General features: G+C 37.7%; 1 protein-coding gene across 4 annotated transcripts in view; it reads left to right on the forward strand.

Moving 5' to 3' along the window:
- The window catches only part of ADAMTSL3 (ADAMTS like 3), a 406,539-nt gene that overhangs the window by 153,253 nt on the left and 233,967 nt on the right, over nt 1–19,319 (forward strand). For all 4 annotated transcript variants that reach the window (XM_053593613.1, XM_053593612.1, XM_053593614.1 and 1 more), the window contains exon 6: nt 11,863–12,099. In XM_053593613.1, coding sequence (XP_053449588.1) covers nt 11,863–12,099 — 237 coding nt within the window. The remainder of the gene's footprint in view (nt 1–11,862; nt 12,100–19,319) is intronic.

Raw genomic sequence — 19,319 nt, forward strand, 5'->3', positions numbered from 1 at the left:
AATAATTCAGTACTATAATGCTGTTATGTAAATCTTTCAAATCTCTAGTATGAAGCTTAAAAGCTTAAATATTAAAAAATAACAGCTACAATTACCTATTAAGTAACACACAATATAAACAGATGTAAATTAAGGCAATATATATATAATGGGGGAAGAGCAAAAGTCTAGAATATTTTTATGCAACCAAAGTTAAGTTGTTAGCTTAAACTTAACAATCAGCTTAAAATTATCTATTATAACTATAATGATCTATATATTGGTCTCATGATAATCACAAAGAAAGAAATTACAGCTGATACACAAGAGTAAAAGAAAGGAATCAAAGCTTAGCACCACAGAAAACCACCAAATCACCAGAAAGGTAAACCAAAAAAAAAAAAAAAAAAAGAAAAGAAAAAGAAATGTAAACAACAAGAGAGGAAGGAAGAAAAGAACAAAAGTTCTACAAAACAACCAGGAAACAATTAGCAAAATAGTAGGAGTAAGTTTTTACCTATCAGGGATTCAAGGATGGTTTAAAGTATTCAAATCAATAAATGTAACATGTCACTTTAATGGAAAGGACAAAAACCTTATGATCATTGCAATAGATACAGAAAAAGCATTTGGCAAGTCAACATTCCTCACAGTAAATTAAATATAGAAGGTATATATCCTGTCTCTGTCAATTTTTTTGTTGTTATGAACAATACTTGAGGCTGGGAAATTTATATAAAAAAAGGCTTATTTGGCTCACTTCTAATGACAGAAAAGTTCAATATGGGGCATCTTCATCTGGTGAGAACCTCAAGCTGATTTCTCTCCTGGTGGAAGGCAAAAGGGAGTTGGCATGTGCAGTGTCACATGATCATTGAAGAAGCAACAGAAAGGAGAGGAGGTTCCAGGTTCTTTTTAACAATCTGCTTTCCTGGAAACTAATACAGTAAGGGAGTGCGGTAATCTATTCACGAAGGATCCACTGCTGTAACCCAAATGCCTCCTATTAGGCCCTGACTTCAAATTTCAACATGAAATTTGGAGGGGATAAACATCTAAATCATAGCATACCTCAGCACAATGAAGGCCATACATGACAAAAATTGGGAAAAGTTGAAAGCTTTTCCTCTAAGGTCTAAAGCCAGAGATGCTCACTTTTACTACTTCTATTCAACACAGTGCTGGAAGTTTTAGCCAGAGTGATTAGGCAAGAGAAATAAAAGGCATACAGATAGGAAAGGGGTCAGTTAAATTGTCCCTGCAGAAAACATGATTTTATATAGAGAAAATGCTAAAGAAACAATTTGCTAAGTTTGCTAAGAAACCGCTGGAACCAATAAACAAATTCAGCAAAGTTGAAGGATACAAAATTAACATACAAAAATCAGCAGCATGTCTGTATACTAATGGTGAGCTATCTGAAAAAGAAAAACCAGTCCCACCTGGCAATAATTATACCTAAGAATAAATTTATCCAAGTAGGTAAAAGATCTCAAACCTGAAAACTATAAAACATAAATGAAATAAGTTGAAGAGGACACAAATAAATGGAAAGATATCCTTGTTCAAGGACTGGAAAAATTAATATTAAAATGCCCAAGAGAAAGCAATCTTAAAATTTGTATGTTGGACTTTTGGGTGGACATTAAAAAGAAATTATATAGAACTACAAAAGACCCTGAATAACCAAAGCAATCTTGAGAAAAATAATAAGTTACAAGCATCATGCTACATAACTTCAACATAAACTACAAAGATGTAGTAACTAAAATAAAGTATTAGCATAATAACATAGACTCATAGAAAGCTCAGAAATGAGTCCATGAATCTATAGAGCCAACTGATTTTTCACAAAGGTGCCAAGAACACACATTGGAGAAAGGACATTCTCTTTGATAAACAATGCTGACAAAATTAGATATCCATATGCAGAATAATGAAACTGAACCCCTATATTTTGCCGTATACAAAAATCAACTCAAAAGACTTACACGTAAGACTTGAAACTATGAAACTAACAGAAGAAAACAGGGGAAGGTTTTTATGATGTTCGGCTGTGTAAGGATTTTTTTCTTTTTGATAAGACTTCAAAAGCACAGGCAGCAAAAGCAAAAATATACAAATGGAATTATATCAAACTAAAAAGTTTCTATACAGCAAAGGAAACAACCAAAAGAGTAAAGAGACAAAATATCTGTATGCCGTACATCTGACAAAGGGTTAATATCTAGAATATATAAGGAACCCAAACAACCCAATAGCAAAAACAAATAATTTTATTTAAAAATGGACAACAGACTTTTCTCAGACATTTCTTAACATACATTTTTCACATATATGTGAAAAAATGGTTAATATCTCTAATGATCTGAGAAATACAAATCAAAACCACAATGAGATATCAACTCACTCCAGTAAGAATGATTGTTAATAGAAAGAAAAGACAGGAGATACTTGTGAGGGTGTGGAGAAAAGAGAACATTTATGAACTATTTGTGGGGATGAAAATTAATGTAGCCTTATGGAAAATGGTATGGAGTTTCCTCAAAATATTAGCAGTAGATCTACCATGGCAATCTCAGTACCGTGTATATATCCAAGGGAAATGACTATGTCAAACACATGTCTACACTCACATGTTTATTGGAGCACTGTTCACAATAGTTAAGAGATGGAATCAACCTAAGTGCCCAACAATGGATGAATAGAAAAAGAAAATGCAACTGAATACTAATCAGCCATAAAAAATAATGAAATTTTGTCATCGGTGAAAATTAGGATATATTTGGAGGGTATAGTGTTAAATGAAATAAGCCAGGAACAGAAACACAAATACCACATGAGCTTATCACATGTGGAATATAAGAAAGTTGGTCTTATAGAAGTCATCAATAGAACAGTGGTTATTAGAGCCTTGGGAGGGTAGGGAGCAGCAGCGATTGGGAGAAGTTGATCAAAGGTTACAAAGTTACAATTAGAAAGAAAGAATGATTTTTGGCATTCTATTGCATAGTAGGGTGGCTATAGTTGACAATAAGAAATTGTATATCACAACTTAGCTGGAAGAGAGAATGTTGAATGTTCCACTACAAAGAAATGATAAATGTTTGAGGTTGATATATGTGCTAATTACCCTGTTACTATCATTACATGGTGTATGTGTGTACTGAAGCCTCACATTGTACCCCATAAACATGTACAATTATTATATCTGTTAAAAATGAAAAAAAAATCCCTTGTTAGTGATACATATACCCACATCAATATGACAGGAATAAAAGGAAATTTGGAGATATCTCATTTGAATGAGATTTAATTGTTTTTTCATCTGCTTTTCTCAATTGACTGTAACAAAAGTTCACTTACTGAGGCTTTCTCATTCTTCCTTCTCAGTCCTGGGCCAGTGTGAGACAACAGTCATGGGTAAGGGTTTCTTATCTATGGACAAAACTTTTCCCCAGTGGGAAGCCCCCCAAGTTCTAGACTTGGGGGGGGTAGAAAGCAGGCAGTGTTAGCAAGACTTTTTGACTTGGAGCTGAAGCCCTGTGTACAGTCAATTTTTCTCAGCAATGAAGCTGACATTTTTATCTTTATCTCCTCACTGGTTTCATACTTCAGCAAAAAATGAGTGTTCATTTATTGGGCAATCAAACTCCTATATCATTTGGCCCCGAGTTAACAGGATTTGTGCCAGCTATGTCCTTGGGGGATTAAACAGAGAGTTTCACATCCCCTGTGACAGGATGGAAGTCAGAAAGACTGAGCTATGTACTTGAGAATGAGTCCTGAATTGGATGAGCCAGAAGTCCAGACAGGGCATACAGGAGGGAGGGACAGTGAGCCCAAAGGCAAGTGTCTAGGTGCAAACAATGACCTGCCTTCCTTTTAAACTGGTAGGTTTAAACAGTTTCAATGCATTAACAACCTGAGAGTTCTATTTGCTGGCATGTTAGCTTTTTATTGCTGCTGTAACCAATTCCAAAAAACCTAGTGGCTTGAAACAACATGCATCTATTATCTTACGGTTTTGGAGGTTGGAATTCCAACAGGAGTCTCACAGAGCTAAAGTTAGCAGGTTGATGGGGCTACATTCATTCTGGAGGCCTAGTGGGCAAATGTGTTTGCTTGTCCATGCCAGTTTCCAGAGGCCACACATGCAATTTGGCTCGTGGCTTCTTCTTCAGTCTTCACAGCCATCAGCCTGGCATGGCTCTGACCCATTTTCTACAATCAAATCTTCCTGTGGTCATGACTGGGCAATGTTCTCCCACCTGGATAATCCAAGATAGTTTCTCTATCTCAAGGTCTTTAACTTTAGTTATATGTGCAAAGTCCCTTTTGCCATGTAAGGTAATATATTCACAAATTCCAGGAATTGGGTTGTGAACATGTTGGGGCCACAGCAGTGCAGTATTCTGCCCAACACAGTTGGAAGGCTAAAGTCTTCCAAGGAAAACTGGTCTGGCAATTTCCTTTTTTGTGAACAAATTTTGGAACAGTATACTCCTTAGCAATACTCTGTGCAACTATTTTAAGGAGATTCATTTTAAACCTCAGATTAAGGTGTTATCTTTTGGGATTGCATTCTAGAATTTATATGTGTGTGTATCTAGAATTTATCTGTGTGTGTATCATTCTCCTCTAGAGAATTCTATTGTCAACATATGACTGTTAGAGAGAATGAGGAGTGTTTCCTCCCTCACAGCTTAGAGATGAAATGTCATCTACTGGAATCGGTGCAGACCAGGTGCAGTGGTCAGGACTGCAGAGACCGAGTGAAAACACAATGCCCCTGATGTCCTGTGGTCCTTGAGGGTCACCTGTGATTTCTGATTGAGGATGCTACAGAAATCTTTATCGCCTCTCCACTGGTGAGAGATAGATACTGGACATGAGAGAGGGTGGAGGATGAAAATGGAAACACTACCCTTTTTTAGCTCTCAGAGTTGGAATCCTTAGAGAATTCCTAAGAATAGACCATCATTTGTAACGCTTGCCATTGCAAACTCAGGATTTTCAACACAGTTCCTCATTTGGGACCTAAGGAACAGTTGTGGCGATGCTGGTTTGTCCCCAAGTGCCACTGTATTGGGGTCTGCACAAGCCCAGCTGTACTGCAGACCAGAGCTGGGTAACCGCAGCCTACATCAGAGATGATCTGTAAGTCTTTTCCTGCACAGTGGAGATGTTACTGGTATATTCCCAAATAGACGATAGAAACATTGCAAGGATATCAAGTGCCACAATTAACTCAGAGTATGAGTATGGGTATGCTGTTCTTTTGTATAATTACCTGAGCTGCTTCCTGCTTTCTTAATTAGGGATCCAAATTCTGTACCTCTCTACCCCATAATATAGCCTCAGCAGGAGAAGTGGGGACCAGTCAGCAACTTACCTCAAGTGGAGAGAGGACCAAGTTCTGGTCATTTCTCTCACTGCCATGCAGGGTCCCTGATGAAGACTGGCCACTCTAGTTCAGGAGTCAGCCGGCTGCCTTTTCCCTGGATACAGGGCTGGTCACTTTTGCTTTTGAAGGACACTGCTTTCAGTGAGTCTAAGATGAGGAACCCTTGAGGCAGACTTGCCTCCTGATTCAGAGATGCCCACACCTGTCCTTCTGGGGACTCAAGAACCCTGTCTTAAGGGACTTTGAGATCTTTTGGTCCCATGCAAGTTGTCACTATCGACGGGCAAACTCAGTCTCTACTGGGAAATCTGCTGTGCAAAAAAGGAAGACACAGCACCAGTTCAGCACCACTGAACATCAGATTATATCCCAGAGATCACTAAACCTTCTTTCTACTCCTCTACGTGAACATCAGAAGGCTCAGGCTCTCAGCCTTAGGACCATGGGCACATTATATCAAATATGTGTATCCACTTCCTAACTCTTAACCCAAATAAACGATGACAATAACTTACACTTATTAAGGACTTCCTGAATTCTAGACATTGTTCTAAGTGCCTTTTCACCACAAATAAACTAATATAATCTTCACAATGTCCCTATGAAGTAGGTGTTTTTGTCTCCACTTTTATAGAGGAGAAGATATAAGTAACCTGCCTAAAGTCACAGAGCTGCATTGAAGCCAGTCAGGTCTCAAAGAATGTGCTCTTAACCACTTATCTACACCGTCCTCCCTCCTGGAAAGGAATACGGAAAATCACAGGCTTTGTTAAATCAGAAAATGACATTCCAGACTGCAGTAACGAAAGCATGGTAGCTTTTAACAATACATGAGCATGTGAATTGCCCAGGTAATTAGAGGAACTTTATATGTTTAGATAACTATTGTAGAAACTTCAACCCTGAAACAGGAAGACAGGCTTTCTGAATATTCACAGTTGGCAAGAGACAGGGTTAGAAGAGCAGGGAATGAACTGAGAGAGGCGAGTGAAGACAGTCAGAGAAATGAAATCCTCCATGCCTAGGTTGGATCCCTGATCTGGCTTAATAAGGACTGCCTCTGACAGCTGCACTTGAGAATTCTGCCCTCTTCAGCTCCAATGCTGGAGAAAAGATCAACTGTTCTTTTGTTATGAAGTCTGGCTGTGCTAGGGGCATGCATTCAGAGCACTGAGGGGCAGAAATCCCACCCTGGTGAGCAGGAGAGCATGCTTCAAACAGCAGGAGTGGAAGGGGCAAGCTGGACACAAGGACCTCACTGCCCTCCTTGAGAAATCAGACTTTGGTTCAGTGGCTCTCCTTGGCTTTGCTTTGTCTGGAAAGATGGGGCTTTGGGCTTGAAAGATTAGGGAACAGAGCAGGTCTGTGGCTCCAGGTGACTGCTGTCTTCAGACGTAATCCTCTGATCAGCACTCAGCATACATCCTTACTGCCCCAGTCCCAGAAGCCTTGATAAAGAATCACCCTTATTGATGTATATCAGCGCTAAAAGGCAGTTTCCAAGAGAAGTCACACAGGTCAGCAAGCAATGCCTGATACCTAAATTCACTGACTACTCACTTTTAAACATAAGATTAAAGGCAGTGCTGGAATAGGCAAAGAGAAAATAACTTTTAAAATAAGTATATTATAATTTGAAAGGAGTGTGTAGATGTTCATAGGCACACAGAGGGAGGCCTGGGGCAACCTGATGACTCTGCAGGAGAAGCAACATTTGATGGGGCCCTAGAAAGGTCCTTCATGCTCTGGGCTCTACGAATGGCTGGTTTTTTCATTTGGCATTTCTCCTGGAGGCATTCTTTTCTTCCCATTGCCCTGGCTCCTTCCTATTCTGGGCAAGAGCCTCCTCCTCTCATGTCTGGCTCCAGACCTCCAGGCCATCCTGCAGTCACACTGATCCTACTAAACTGCCACCTTTTCTATGTCACTTCTCTCTCTGGTTCCTTGCTGCTTTTAATTCTCCCCACTTGCATTCAAGGGTCTTCTTATCATCAAATAGGATTTCTCTCTTACTCAGCTCCCAGCTTACACCCTTGCTGGTCAAGGCTGGGCACTGTACCTTACAGACACCAGATTTAGTTCCTCCTCTTTTTTTGCTCCTGTTATTTCTCATATCTTGGCCTATTTGCATGGAATTGTCCATTAGAGCAATCTGAGACTTCACTTTTCCATATGCCTGATTTGCTAACTCTAGCTCATAAGGACCACTTATAATAATTTATTTTTATGCCAGAACTTTAGCATTTGTTATATAAAAGGATCACAAAATTTAACTCATGCTACAACTTGTATATGAAGATAAAAAAATTTAAAATTTTCTTATGACAAAAAATAGTATTTTTCTGTTTCCTTATAGTTATATGGTGGAGGAAAGAATTAACTAAATGTCTAATCCAAATTAAAGCTTGGTTCAGTGCTTTTACATAAATAGTCTCTTAGGTAATAGTCTGTCTCTCTTGCATAAAAACAGTTTATTAGATAATCTCCCCCTCTGTGCTTCTCTCTATAAGTTGTCCACATGCCCATGGTTTTAGGAGGGAAAGGAGACTCATGTTTCCAGGAAGGTTTGTATGTGGGTGCTAGTTGTCACCCGTTGAGTGAGGGCAGCCACCTCCTCTTCTTTTTTTGCTTCTCTTCCTTCCCCCTTAGCCTCCCTCCCCTATTTTACCTCTTTTCCTTCTCTTCTTCCTTCCTTTCTTGCTCTTCCTCTCTTCCTCCTCTTCCTCGTTCTTTTCTATGTGTCCCAGGCTGGCTGTCCATGTGACTGACACTTCTCTAGCTGTGTAAATTACCTCTATCTGGTTAGAGTCAAGTCTTAATGACAGAAGATCTGTTCTTATTAATTCTATCTAACTTATTGTATAATTTAACACTGATGACAATTTTATTTCCTTCAAATACTGCACTCCTACAAATACAAAGAATAAAACTCTCTTTCAGTATGTTTTGTGCATATAGATACTACCTCCCCAGCAAGCTCACTGGGTGACAATGATGGGTGTAGACGCTGCATCTCCTGCAAGCTCACTGGGTGACAAGGGTGGTTGTAGATGCTACCTCCCCAGCAAGCTCACAGGGTGACAAGGGTGGGTATAGATGCTGCATCTCCAGCAAGCTCATGGGGTGACAATGCTGGGTGTAGACACTGCATCTCCAGCAAGCTCACTGGGTGACAATGGTGAGTGTAGATGCTGCATCTCCAGCAAGCTCACTGGGTAACCATGTTGAGTGTAGATGCTGCATCTCCAGCAAACTCACTGGGTAACAATGGTGGGTGTAGACACTGCATCTCCAGCAAGCTCACTGGGTGACAATGGTGGGTGTAGACGCTGCATCTCCAGCAAGCTCACTGGGTGACAATGGTGGGTGTAGATGCTGCATCTCCAGCAAGCTCACTGGGTGACAAGTGTGGGTTGTCTGCTTCTTTTGTGTTCTCCACAAGAGTGTATTGAATAAGCTAGAGTCATCCTGAATTTAATTGATACAAAAAAAAGTATTTTTAGAGATAGGAAAGTAGAGGAATGTTTGGCATTCCAGCTTCCTAAAGGTCAACTGGACTATTTAAGACACAAGAATCCCTAGCTTGTCTTGAGCCAGGGCATGGACCCGGCTGAGCTGTATTAGACAGGGTTTAATACTGACACTGGAAGAATGTGAAGTGAATGAAAGCATTTCATGTAAGTGGGGCACACACCCCACTCCTCCCCCCCGGTTGCTAGAAAGCAGTACTCTACATTGGAGTGCTTATTACTTTGGGAATCGACTCTGTCATGTCCTACCTAGTGTGTATCTTTGGGCTAGTGGCTAAACTTTCTAGGTCATATTTTTCTCCATTTACAAAATGAGGATGATGTTAATCCTGTCCTACCAAGTTTCAGGTGGTGAAAAGAGAATGCCAGTAATTAGGAACAGAAACCCACTTACATTAGCTTAAGACCAAGCTGGATTCACTGGATGGACATGTGCGTATTTAATGGAATTTAAGCATAAGCGAGCCTGCCAGGACTCAGAAAATGAGGGACAGCGATGACTTACTGCTATTGAAATGCATGGTTTACTATCTTTCCTTCTTTCTTGTTGAATTCATTCTTCTCTGCTGTGGGAACTGGCTTGCTTTTTTTTAATGTGCATCTCATAAAAGAAATGGCCAGTCCAGCCTCAGATTGATGTGAATTCTCAGCTCTGGCTCTTTTGTTAACAATTCCAAATTCCTGGGAAAGATTGACCTGGTGTGGACCAGATGTTTACCTTTGGATAGTCAGTTTTGGAGAGGAAGGCTGGTCACACATCCAAATCTGGCCATCCTTTTGGCAAGGACAAAGTCTAGGCTGACATCCTAAGCTGTCTTCTGTTCATTAACTCTTGTTAATTTTGTGCAACTTCACTGGAGTCACACTGCCACACATTCTTTCCTAGAGGATGCCAGCCACATCAGCAAGCCTACAGCAGGAGAAGCCGCTTGCTGGTGTGGCCGCTTCTCTCTGATACCCTTTCTTTGGGTTTGTAAGCATCAAATAGAAAACTGGCTGTGGCTGGAGGAAGAGGAGGTGATGTAATTTTGTAACTGATGATCTTTCCTATGGCCAGATGGAGGATAAATTGCTGATTTCAACAGAGAAAAGTCAGCCAATTTTAGTAGTTTTCAATTTGACTTGTTTCCATTGGTGTAACCTGGTTTAATCTTGTTAAGAAAATAAAAATGTGGATGCAATATAGAATTTTGGACTGTTTCATAGCAAAATAATAGAAGCAATCTCAGAGCCAAGTTTGTTAATTATATTCTATTTATTCCCTGCCCTATTTCCAAAAGGATTTGAGGCAGTTTATAAAGGTCAAAAACATAAATGGTAAAATACAAAAATAGTGAAAAGGAGGGAAATGAAAGAAATATTTTAAAACCTTGGATGATAATTCAGTAACTATTTATGGAAAAAAATGAAGCTAGATTTTTACCTCACATCATTCATCTAAAATAAATTTCAGATATAATAAAGAGTTAAATAGGATTGTTAATCTATAAAGAAACTACAAAAATAGTATTTATCCGTTCCTAGGGCAGAGTGAGAAAAGCATTTCAAAGCCTATTAATAAAGAAAAAAATCTTAAGGAGAAATATTAACAATGCCGATTATATAAAATAAAAAACTTCTTGACTTTACAAAGTATGAAAACCAAAATTAAATGGGAAAAATGGTTTCAACACAAACGATAAAGAATTTATAACTTCACTATGAAGTTTAATAATTTTATCTACTATAAACAAGAAAAAGACAAACCTTCCAATGCAGAAAACAAGAACATAATATAAGAAATTTTGAAGAATTGAGAAAAGAGGCAAACGTGAAAAGAAATGCAAATGAAAACAATGAAATTGTTTTGCATTTCTGATTGAAAAAAAATTAGAAAATTATGATATCTAAAATGGGAAAGGCATTAAGGAAAGGAAACTTATTATGTAGCCTGAATGATGATGATACTTCTCTGGAGGGCAATTTGGAAATACTTTGAATAGTCTATAAGATATGCATACTTTTTGACTCAGAAATTTTATTTCTAGAAACTTGTTTTTGGGAAATAATCAAGATTTATATAAAGATTTAGGTGTAAGAATCATTTGCTATTTATTATTTTTTTGAATAAAAACTATTTCCCAAAGTTATTATGATGAACACTTATTACTTAATGATAAGATTTTTTTTTTTTTTTGCCGTTTTTGGCCGTGGCTGGATTTGAACCCGTCACCTCCTGTGTATGGGGCCTGCACCCTACTTCATTGAGCCACAGGCGCAGCCCCACTTTGTACTATTTCTATGAGCGTGCCCTAGGGAGCACACATAGACTTTAGAACTTGAACAAGCTGCATCGTCTGCTTTCTGTCCTACCACCAGCTGAAGGCAGGTATTTGGTCCCAGTAAATGCGTTGCAAGGCACCTGGCAGGGAGGAAAAGCAGATGAATTTAAAAACAACACCCACAAACAAACAGACACAAGTTCTCACAAAGCACAACAGCTTTGGGCTGAAGTAGGGACAAATGATCCTTTGGAGGTGTTCAAATGGCTCCTGAAGGCATAGATGACTAATATTTTTATGAAGACCTCGAATCACCTGGAAAAATCAAAAGCCTGTGTTTCAAAAAGAAGGGGACTGGACTATGCAATATATTTGAAAATTGATATCAAAGGTAGTTAAAATAGGGCAAAATTTGGTGCCTATGTATTATTAACTTTATCTGGGGAAAAAAACGTAGCGATCAGAATAAATGGTAAGCTCCTGTGTGGATCATTAGCAGAGATACCAGTGGAATTCCACAGCTATAGATTTAGCTTTGAATTTAAACAAAAGAAGAAGAAGGGATTAGGTGGCACCCAGGGAGAGGCAAGTGGGGTGTGTGTGCACGTATTCCGGTGAACTGTCCAGCCTTCTGGCGGCCCCAGCACTGGGTGACGTGTGCGCGGCCCTTTTTCTCTGCCTTCAGGACTGCCCTCCGGATGCAGAAGACTTTAGAGCCCAGCAGTGTTCCGCCTACAATGATGTTCAGTATCAAGGACATTACTATGAATGGCTTCCGCGGTACGATGACCCTGCTGCCCCGTGTGCACTCAAGTGTCAAGCGCGGGGACAAAACTTAGTCGTGGAGCTGGCACCTAAAGTCCTGGATGGGACCCGCTGCAACGCTGACTCCCTGGACATGTGCATCAGTGGCGCCTGTCAGGTAAGCTGCACCTGCCTCCATGGCCCCTGACAGCCGCACCTGTAAGGTAGGCCGCGCTCCTGGTTCAGGGAGAATCCTTCTCTTCCGTACTTTTGTTTATGCCTATGAAGATGCTGTTTTCAATCATTTTATTTTTTTCAGAGTAACATAGAGATTTTATTTAGGAAGAACAAAATGAATGTTTAGAATACTTCCAAAGAGAGTAGGAAGTGGGCTTCTGTTTTGAAGGAGAAAAGGAAAGAGCTGTTTTCGATCATTTTAATGTAAAAAAATATTTTAGGGAATGGTAGTAGCCTTTAAATCATGTTTTACTTATTTAAAAGTATCAATTTTGCCCAGGTAGACTCAAAATATGTAACTTCTCGTGATTCCTCTGGATCAGCAATTCCCCACCTTAAGCACACATCAGAGTCACCTGGAGGGCTGTGTCCACAGAGTGTTTGGCCCATCCCAGAGTTTCTGGTTCAGTAGGCCTGGAGGCCGAGAGTCCGTGTTTCTAGCACATTCCCAGGAGATACCGATGCTGCTGGTCTGAGGAACACACTTTGAGAACCATTGCTTTGGAAGGGCGATGTTGGTAGGATTAATTCATTGTTTTGGCTCTTCAGGAGCAATGGCTTATTTACTGGAAACAGACAAATAAAAATGAGCATGAATGCATTCCAGCAGATATTCCAGAGTGACTCTACAGAGCTGGGATGTGTGACTGAGACCTAAACCCTGGGGGCATGTGGTGAGTGGGAGGATCCAGGACAATGTGACAGGCTGCTGTGACAGTGTGGGGACGAAAGAGAAATGATAGGATTCTGCCCTTATTCTTTTGATCAATGTCTGGTATACCCTGTAGCCTACTATGCTCACCATGAAAACAGTCCTAAAGCAGCAACAAACAGCCTGAGCACTACCAGGAGTCTCAGACTGGAAAAGTGTCCAAATGCAAACCTTGACCTTGCTTTTCAAACCAGCTTAACTTTGTTTATCTCTTCATCTAGAAAATGATCTCCAATTGCTCACTCCAAAGCTTTGGTAACATTCTCCAGTTCAACCCACACATCTAATCCATTGCCAAATTCCATCACTTCACTCTGCAAAGACTACTTTTAATTCACCACATCTTTCCCTCTCTGCTGACTTCTTAAGCTCTATCAACTCTGACATAAACAAAGCTGTATTAACAGCCTTCTATTCTGCTTTAGCTCCTACCATGGTTCCCTCAAATCCATTCTTCACCTGAAACTTAAAATGTTAAGTCAGAGCTTATCATCCTCTTTCCCCTGCAGAACCCACCCTCTCAATGGCTTGTCATTGTGCTGACAATGAAATCCAGGTTTCTTGTCTTCCAGGTCCTTCCTTCCCCTTTAAAAATAGACTGAGATTTTAAGAGCAATTTTGGATTTGTAATAATGTTTAGCAGAAGAGTTTCCCCTATTTGTGCACAGCCTCCTTACTGTCAACTTCCCCTACCAGAGTGGCACATTTGTAATAATCAATGAACCCATCCTGACCCATCCTTATCACTCAGAGTCCACAGTTTACTTCTGTGTTCACTCTTGGTATTGTAAATTCTATGAGAATGACATGTACTCACCATTATAAGGTCATACCGAGGAGTTTTAGGGATCTAAAAAGGCTTGGTGCTTATGCATCCCTCTCTATCCCCTACCTCTGGGAACCGTTGATCTTTTTTTTATTATTATTATTATTAAATCATAGCTGTGTACATTAATGTGATCATGGGGCACCATACACTGGTTTTATAAACAGTTTGACACATTTTCATCACACGGTTAACATAGCCTTCCTGGCATTTTCTTAGTCATTGCATTAAGACATTTATATTCTACATTTACTCAGTTTCACATGTACCCTTGTAAGATGCACCGCAGGTGTAATCCCACCTACCACCCTCCCTCCGCCCATCCTCCCCCCTCCCTCCTCTCCCTCTCCCCGTTCCCCATATTCTTAGGTTATGACTGGGTTATAGCTTTCATATGAAAGCCATAAATTAGTTTCACAGTAGGGCTGAGTACATTGGATACTTTTTCTTCCATTCTTGAGATACTTTACTAAGAAGAATATGTTCCAGCTCCATCCATGTAAACATGAAAGAGGTAAAGTCTCCATCTTTTTACTATCTCCAAAGTTTTGCCTTTTCCAGACTGTCGTAGAGTTGGAATCATGTAGTACTTAGCTTTTTCAGACTGGCTGCTTTCATTTAGCATTTAAGTTACCTCCATTTCTTGTCGTGACTTGATAGCTCATTTCTTTTGGGCGCTGAAAAACATTCCATTGTGTGAATGTGTCACAGTTTATTTATTCATTCACCAACCAAAGGACACCTGGGTTGATTCCAATTTTTTTTTTTTTTGCAATTTTTGGCCCTGGCTGGGTTTGAACCCACCACCTCTGGCATATGGGGCCAGCGCCCTACTCCTTTGAGCCACAGGCACCACCCATGCTTCCAATTTTTGACAATTATGAATAAAGCTTCTATAAACATTTGCATGCAGATTTTTGTGTGGACATATGTTTTTGAGACATTTGGGTGATTACCAAGGAGTGCTCTTGCTGTATCACATGGCAAGATTGTGTTTAGAGGTAATTATGGTTATAGCAAGAAACTACTAAACCATCCTCCACAGTAGCTGCACCATTTCATATCCCCATCAGCAATGAGTGAGAGTTTCTGCTACTCCTTGTTCTTGCCAGCATTTGTTGTTATGATTATTCTGGCTTTGGGCCCTTCTAATAGGTGGGTAGTGATATCCCATTGTTTTAATTTGTGAGTCCCTAATGGCACATCTTTTTATATACTTATTTGCTGTCCGTATATCTTCTCTGGTGAGATTTCTATTCAGGTTTTTTGCCCATTTTTAAATTGGGTTATACTTTTTTTTTTTTAGTTAAGTTTAATTAAGAGTTCTGTGTATATTTTGAATATCAGATTTTTATCAAATATGGGTTTTTTGAAAATATTTTCTCCCAGTCTGTGGCTTGTCTTCTCGTTTTCTTGACAATGTCTTTTGCAGAGCAGAAGTTTTTAATTTTTAAAAAAGTTCAGCTTATCAGTTATTTCTTCCAGCGACTGTGCCTTTGCTATTATATCTAAAACATCATCACCTATACCCATAGATTTTCTCCTATGTCATCTTTTAGGCATTTTATAATTTTGTGTTTTACACTGAGGTCTCTGAACCAATTTGAGTTAATTTTTATGAAGGATGTAAGTCTCTGTCTAAATTCATTTTGTTTTGCATTTGGATATTCAATTGTTCCAGCGCCAATTTGTTGAAAAGATTGTGTCTTTTCTCCATTGCATTGCCTTTGCTTCTTTGTTAAAGATCACTTGACTTTGTTTGATATAGGTTTATTTCTAGGATTTCTATTATGGTTCACTGATCTCCATGTCTTTCCTTCTATAAATATCTCCCTGTTCTGATTAGTGGAGCTTTGTAGTAGGTCTTGAAGTTGGATACTGTTAATCCTTCCAGTTTTGCACTTCTCCTTCAACCTTGTCTTGGCTATTCTGGGTTTTTTGCCCCTCCATATAATCTGTAGAATCAGTTTGTTAATATCTGAAAAATAATTTTCTGGGATTAAGTTGGGAAAAACTGACAGCTTGACAATATTTTGTCTTCCTATCCATGAACATTGAATATTTTTCCATTTATTTAGTTCTTCTTTGATTTCTTTTATCTGAGTTTTGTAGTGTTCCTCATACAGTTCTTGAACAGATTTTGTTTAGATTTATTCCTAAGCATTTCCTTTTTGAGTGGTAACTGGTGTTTTTGTAATTTTGAGTTCCATTTGTTCATTGCTGGTACATTGAAGAACAATTCACTTTTGTATTAATCATGCATTCTGCAACCTGCTATAATCACTTATTAGTTCCAGGCTTTCAGATGCTTTCAAATTTTCTACATAGACAGTCATGTTTTCTGTGAACAAAGTTTTATTTCTTTCTTCCCAGGATACTTTTTTCTTATTTTACTGCATAAGCTAAGACTTTCAGTACAATGTTGAAAAGCAGTGATGAGAAGGAACATCTTTGTCTTGTTCCTAATATTAGCAGGAAAGGATCTAGTTTCTCACCATTAAGTATGATGTTACTATAGGATTTTTGTAACTATTTGTTATTATTAAGTTGAGGAAATCCTCTCTATTCCTATTTTGCTGAGAGGTTTTTTTTTTTAATCATGAATGGGTGTTGGATTTTATCAAATCGTTTTTCTGCATTTCTTGATATAATGATGTAATTTTTTTTTCTTCTTTAACCTGTCAATGTGATAGAGTACATTAATTGATATTTGAATATTGAACTAGCTTTACATGCTTGGAATAAATCCCTTTAGGTCATGGTATATAATTCTTTTTATACATTGTTGAATTTGATTTGCTAATATTTTGTTGAGGACATTTTTTATCTGTGTTTATGGGAGAATGAGTCAGGAAGTATTCCCTCTGCTTCTCTCTTCTAAAAGAGATTAGAGAGAATTTGTGTACCTTCTTCCTTAAATGTTTGGTTGAATTCACCAGCGAATCCATCTGGGCCTCTGGGCCTGGTGCTTTATGTTTGGGAAGGTTGTTACCTATTGATTCAATTTCTTTGACAGATATAGGTCTATTCAAATTGTTTATTTCTTCTTATGTGTGGTTTGGCAGATTGTGTCTTTTAATGCATGACTGTCAATGTAGAAAATCTGGAAGTACTGACAAAAAATTTTTTAAACCTTTTGGAACTAATAAATGACAAGGTCGTAGGATATGGGATTAATATACATACATATATATGTATATGTTTTCAAATGGAACTGTTCGTAATATTCTGTTATTATCCTTTTAATATCTATAGGATCTAAATTGTATTGATGTCTCTAATATCATTTCTGGTATTAGTATTTTGTGTCTTCTATCTTAGGCTAGCTAATTAAAAAATATTAATTTTATTGATCTTCTAAAAAACGACTTTTGGTTTTATTGATTTTCTCTATTAATTTCCCATTTTCAATTTCATTGATTTGTGCTCTAATTTTTTATTATTTTCTTTCTTCTGGTAATGTTTAATTTGTTCTTTTCTAGTTTCTTAAGGTGGAAGCTTAGATGATTGATTTTATATCGTTCTCCTTTTCTAATATATGCATTTAATGCTATAAATTTTTTTTCAGACACTACTTTCATTGAATTCCATCAATTTTGATGAGTTATGTTTTCATTTAGTTTAAATTTCTCTTGAGATTTCTACTTTGCCTATGTGTTATTTAGAAGTGTTTCGTTCAATCTTCAAGTATTTTGGAATTTTCTAGCTACCTTTCTGTTATTGATTTATAATTTCCATAATGGTCTGAGGGGAGACATTATATGATTTCTATTCTTTTAAATTTTGTTAAGGTGTGTTCTGTGGCTCAGAATATGGTCTATCTTCATGACTACTCCATGTGAGCTTGAAAAGACGGTGTAATCTGCAATTGTTGGATAAAATAGTCAATTATATCCAGTTGAAATTTTCTGTTTTTGAGTCCAGTTATGTCCTTAGTAATTTTCTGCCTAGTGAATGTGTTCATTTCTGATAGAGGGGTGTTGGAGTCTCCAGCTTTGATAGTGGATTTATCTGTTTCTCCTTGCAGTTTTATCAGGTTTTGCCTCACATTTTTATATTCTCTTGTTGGACACATACGTTAAGGATTGCTATGTCTTCATGGAATATTGACTCCATTATTGTTAATATAATCACCCTTGACCCTCATAATGTGCTTGATTTGAAGTCTGCTCTGTCTGAAAATAATACAGTTTCTCCTAGTTTCTCTTAATTAGTGTTAGCATGATGTATCTTTTTTCATTCCTTTGATATTAATCCATATGACTCTTTATGTTTACAGTGGGTTCCTAATAGACAGTAGATAGCTGAGTCTTGTTTTTTGATCCATTCTGACAATCTCTGTTTTGTAACTGGTATGTATAGACCATTCATGTTTAATGTGATAACTGATATAGTTGGATTAAACCTACCAAATCTGTTACTGTTCTCTATTCATTATTTTTTATTTGTTCCTTTTTCTGTTCATTAATACATTGCCTTTTGTGACTTTAATCCAGCATTTTATATGATTCCATTTTCTCTTCTCTTTGTGTATCAATATACTTCTTTTTGAAAACCTTTTTTTTTTTTTAGTGGCTGCTGTCAAGTTTGAAATACACATTTACAACTAATCCAAGTTCACTTTCAAATACCACTGAACCACCTCAAGGGTATTGTGATACTTTATAATAACAAATTAATTCCTTCTTCCCATCCCTTACACCATGTCTGTCATTGACTTTACTTATACATAAACATACATAAGCATATATATGTGTAATCACATTGTTAACATTATTATTCTGAATAAACTGTTATCTCTTAGATAAATTAAGAATAAGAAAATATCTAATTAATGGTGTTTGGCTAATTAAATAAAGAGTAAGAAACATAGGTTTTTATTTTACCTTATTTCTTCTCCATTACTGTTCCTTTCTTTATGTAGGTCTGTGTTTCTGAACTGTATTATTCTCCTTCTCTCTGAAGAACTTATTTTAATATTTCTTATAAGACAGGCCTACCAGCAACAAAGCCCCTTAATTTTTGTTTGCTTGAAAAAGTTTTAATTTTGTCTTCACTTTTGATGAACAGCTTTGCAAAGTACACAATTCTAGGTTGGTACATTTTTTTTTCTCTTGACATTTTATATTTAATTTCAATTTATTCTCTTCTTGCTTTCATGATTTCTGAGGAAAAGGTGAATGTAATTCTAATCTTTGCTCTTCTATAGACAAAGTATCCCCCCCATCTATTTTCAAGAGCTTTTTGTTTTTCTTTTTCTTTTCTTATTTTCTGCAGTTTGAATATGGTGTGCCTAGGTGTAGGGCTTTTTATTGTTTGTTTTGTGATGTTTGCCCTATTCAGTGTTCTTTGGGCTTCCTGAATCTATGGTTTAACATCTGGAATTAATTTAGGGAAAATTCTGAGTTGTTGTTTATTGTGGCTTAAAATATTTCATTTGTTCCCTTCTCTCCTTTTTTATCATTCTCTGTTTGGTATTCCCATTAGATGTATTTTACACCTTTTGTAGTTGTTCCACAGATCTCAGATATTCTATTCCTTTTTTTTTTTTTTTTTATTCCTTTTCTTTCTCAGTCTTTTTTCTTTTTGCTTTTCTCTTTGGGAAGTTTTTATTAACGTACAC

The sequence above is a fragment of the Nycticebus coucang genome, chromosome 6 (assembly GCF_027406575.1).
Source record: "Nycticebus coucang isolate mNycCou1 chromosome 6, mNycCou1.pri, whole genome shotgun sequence".
Lineage (NCBI taxonomy): Eukaryota > Metazoa > Chordata > Mammalia > Primates > Lorisidae > Nycticebus > Nycticebus coucang.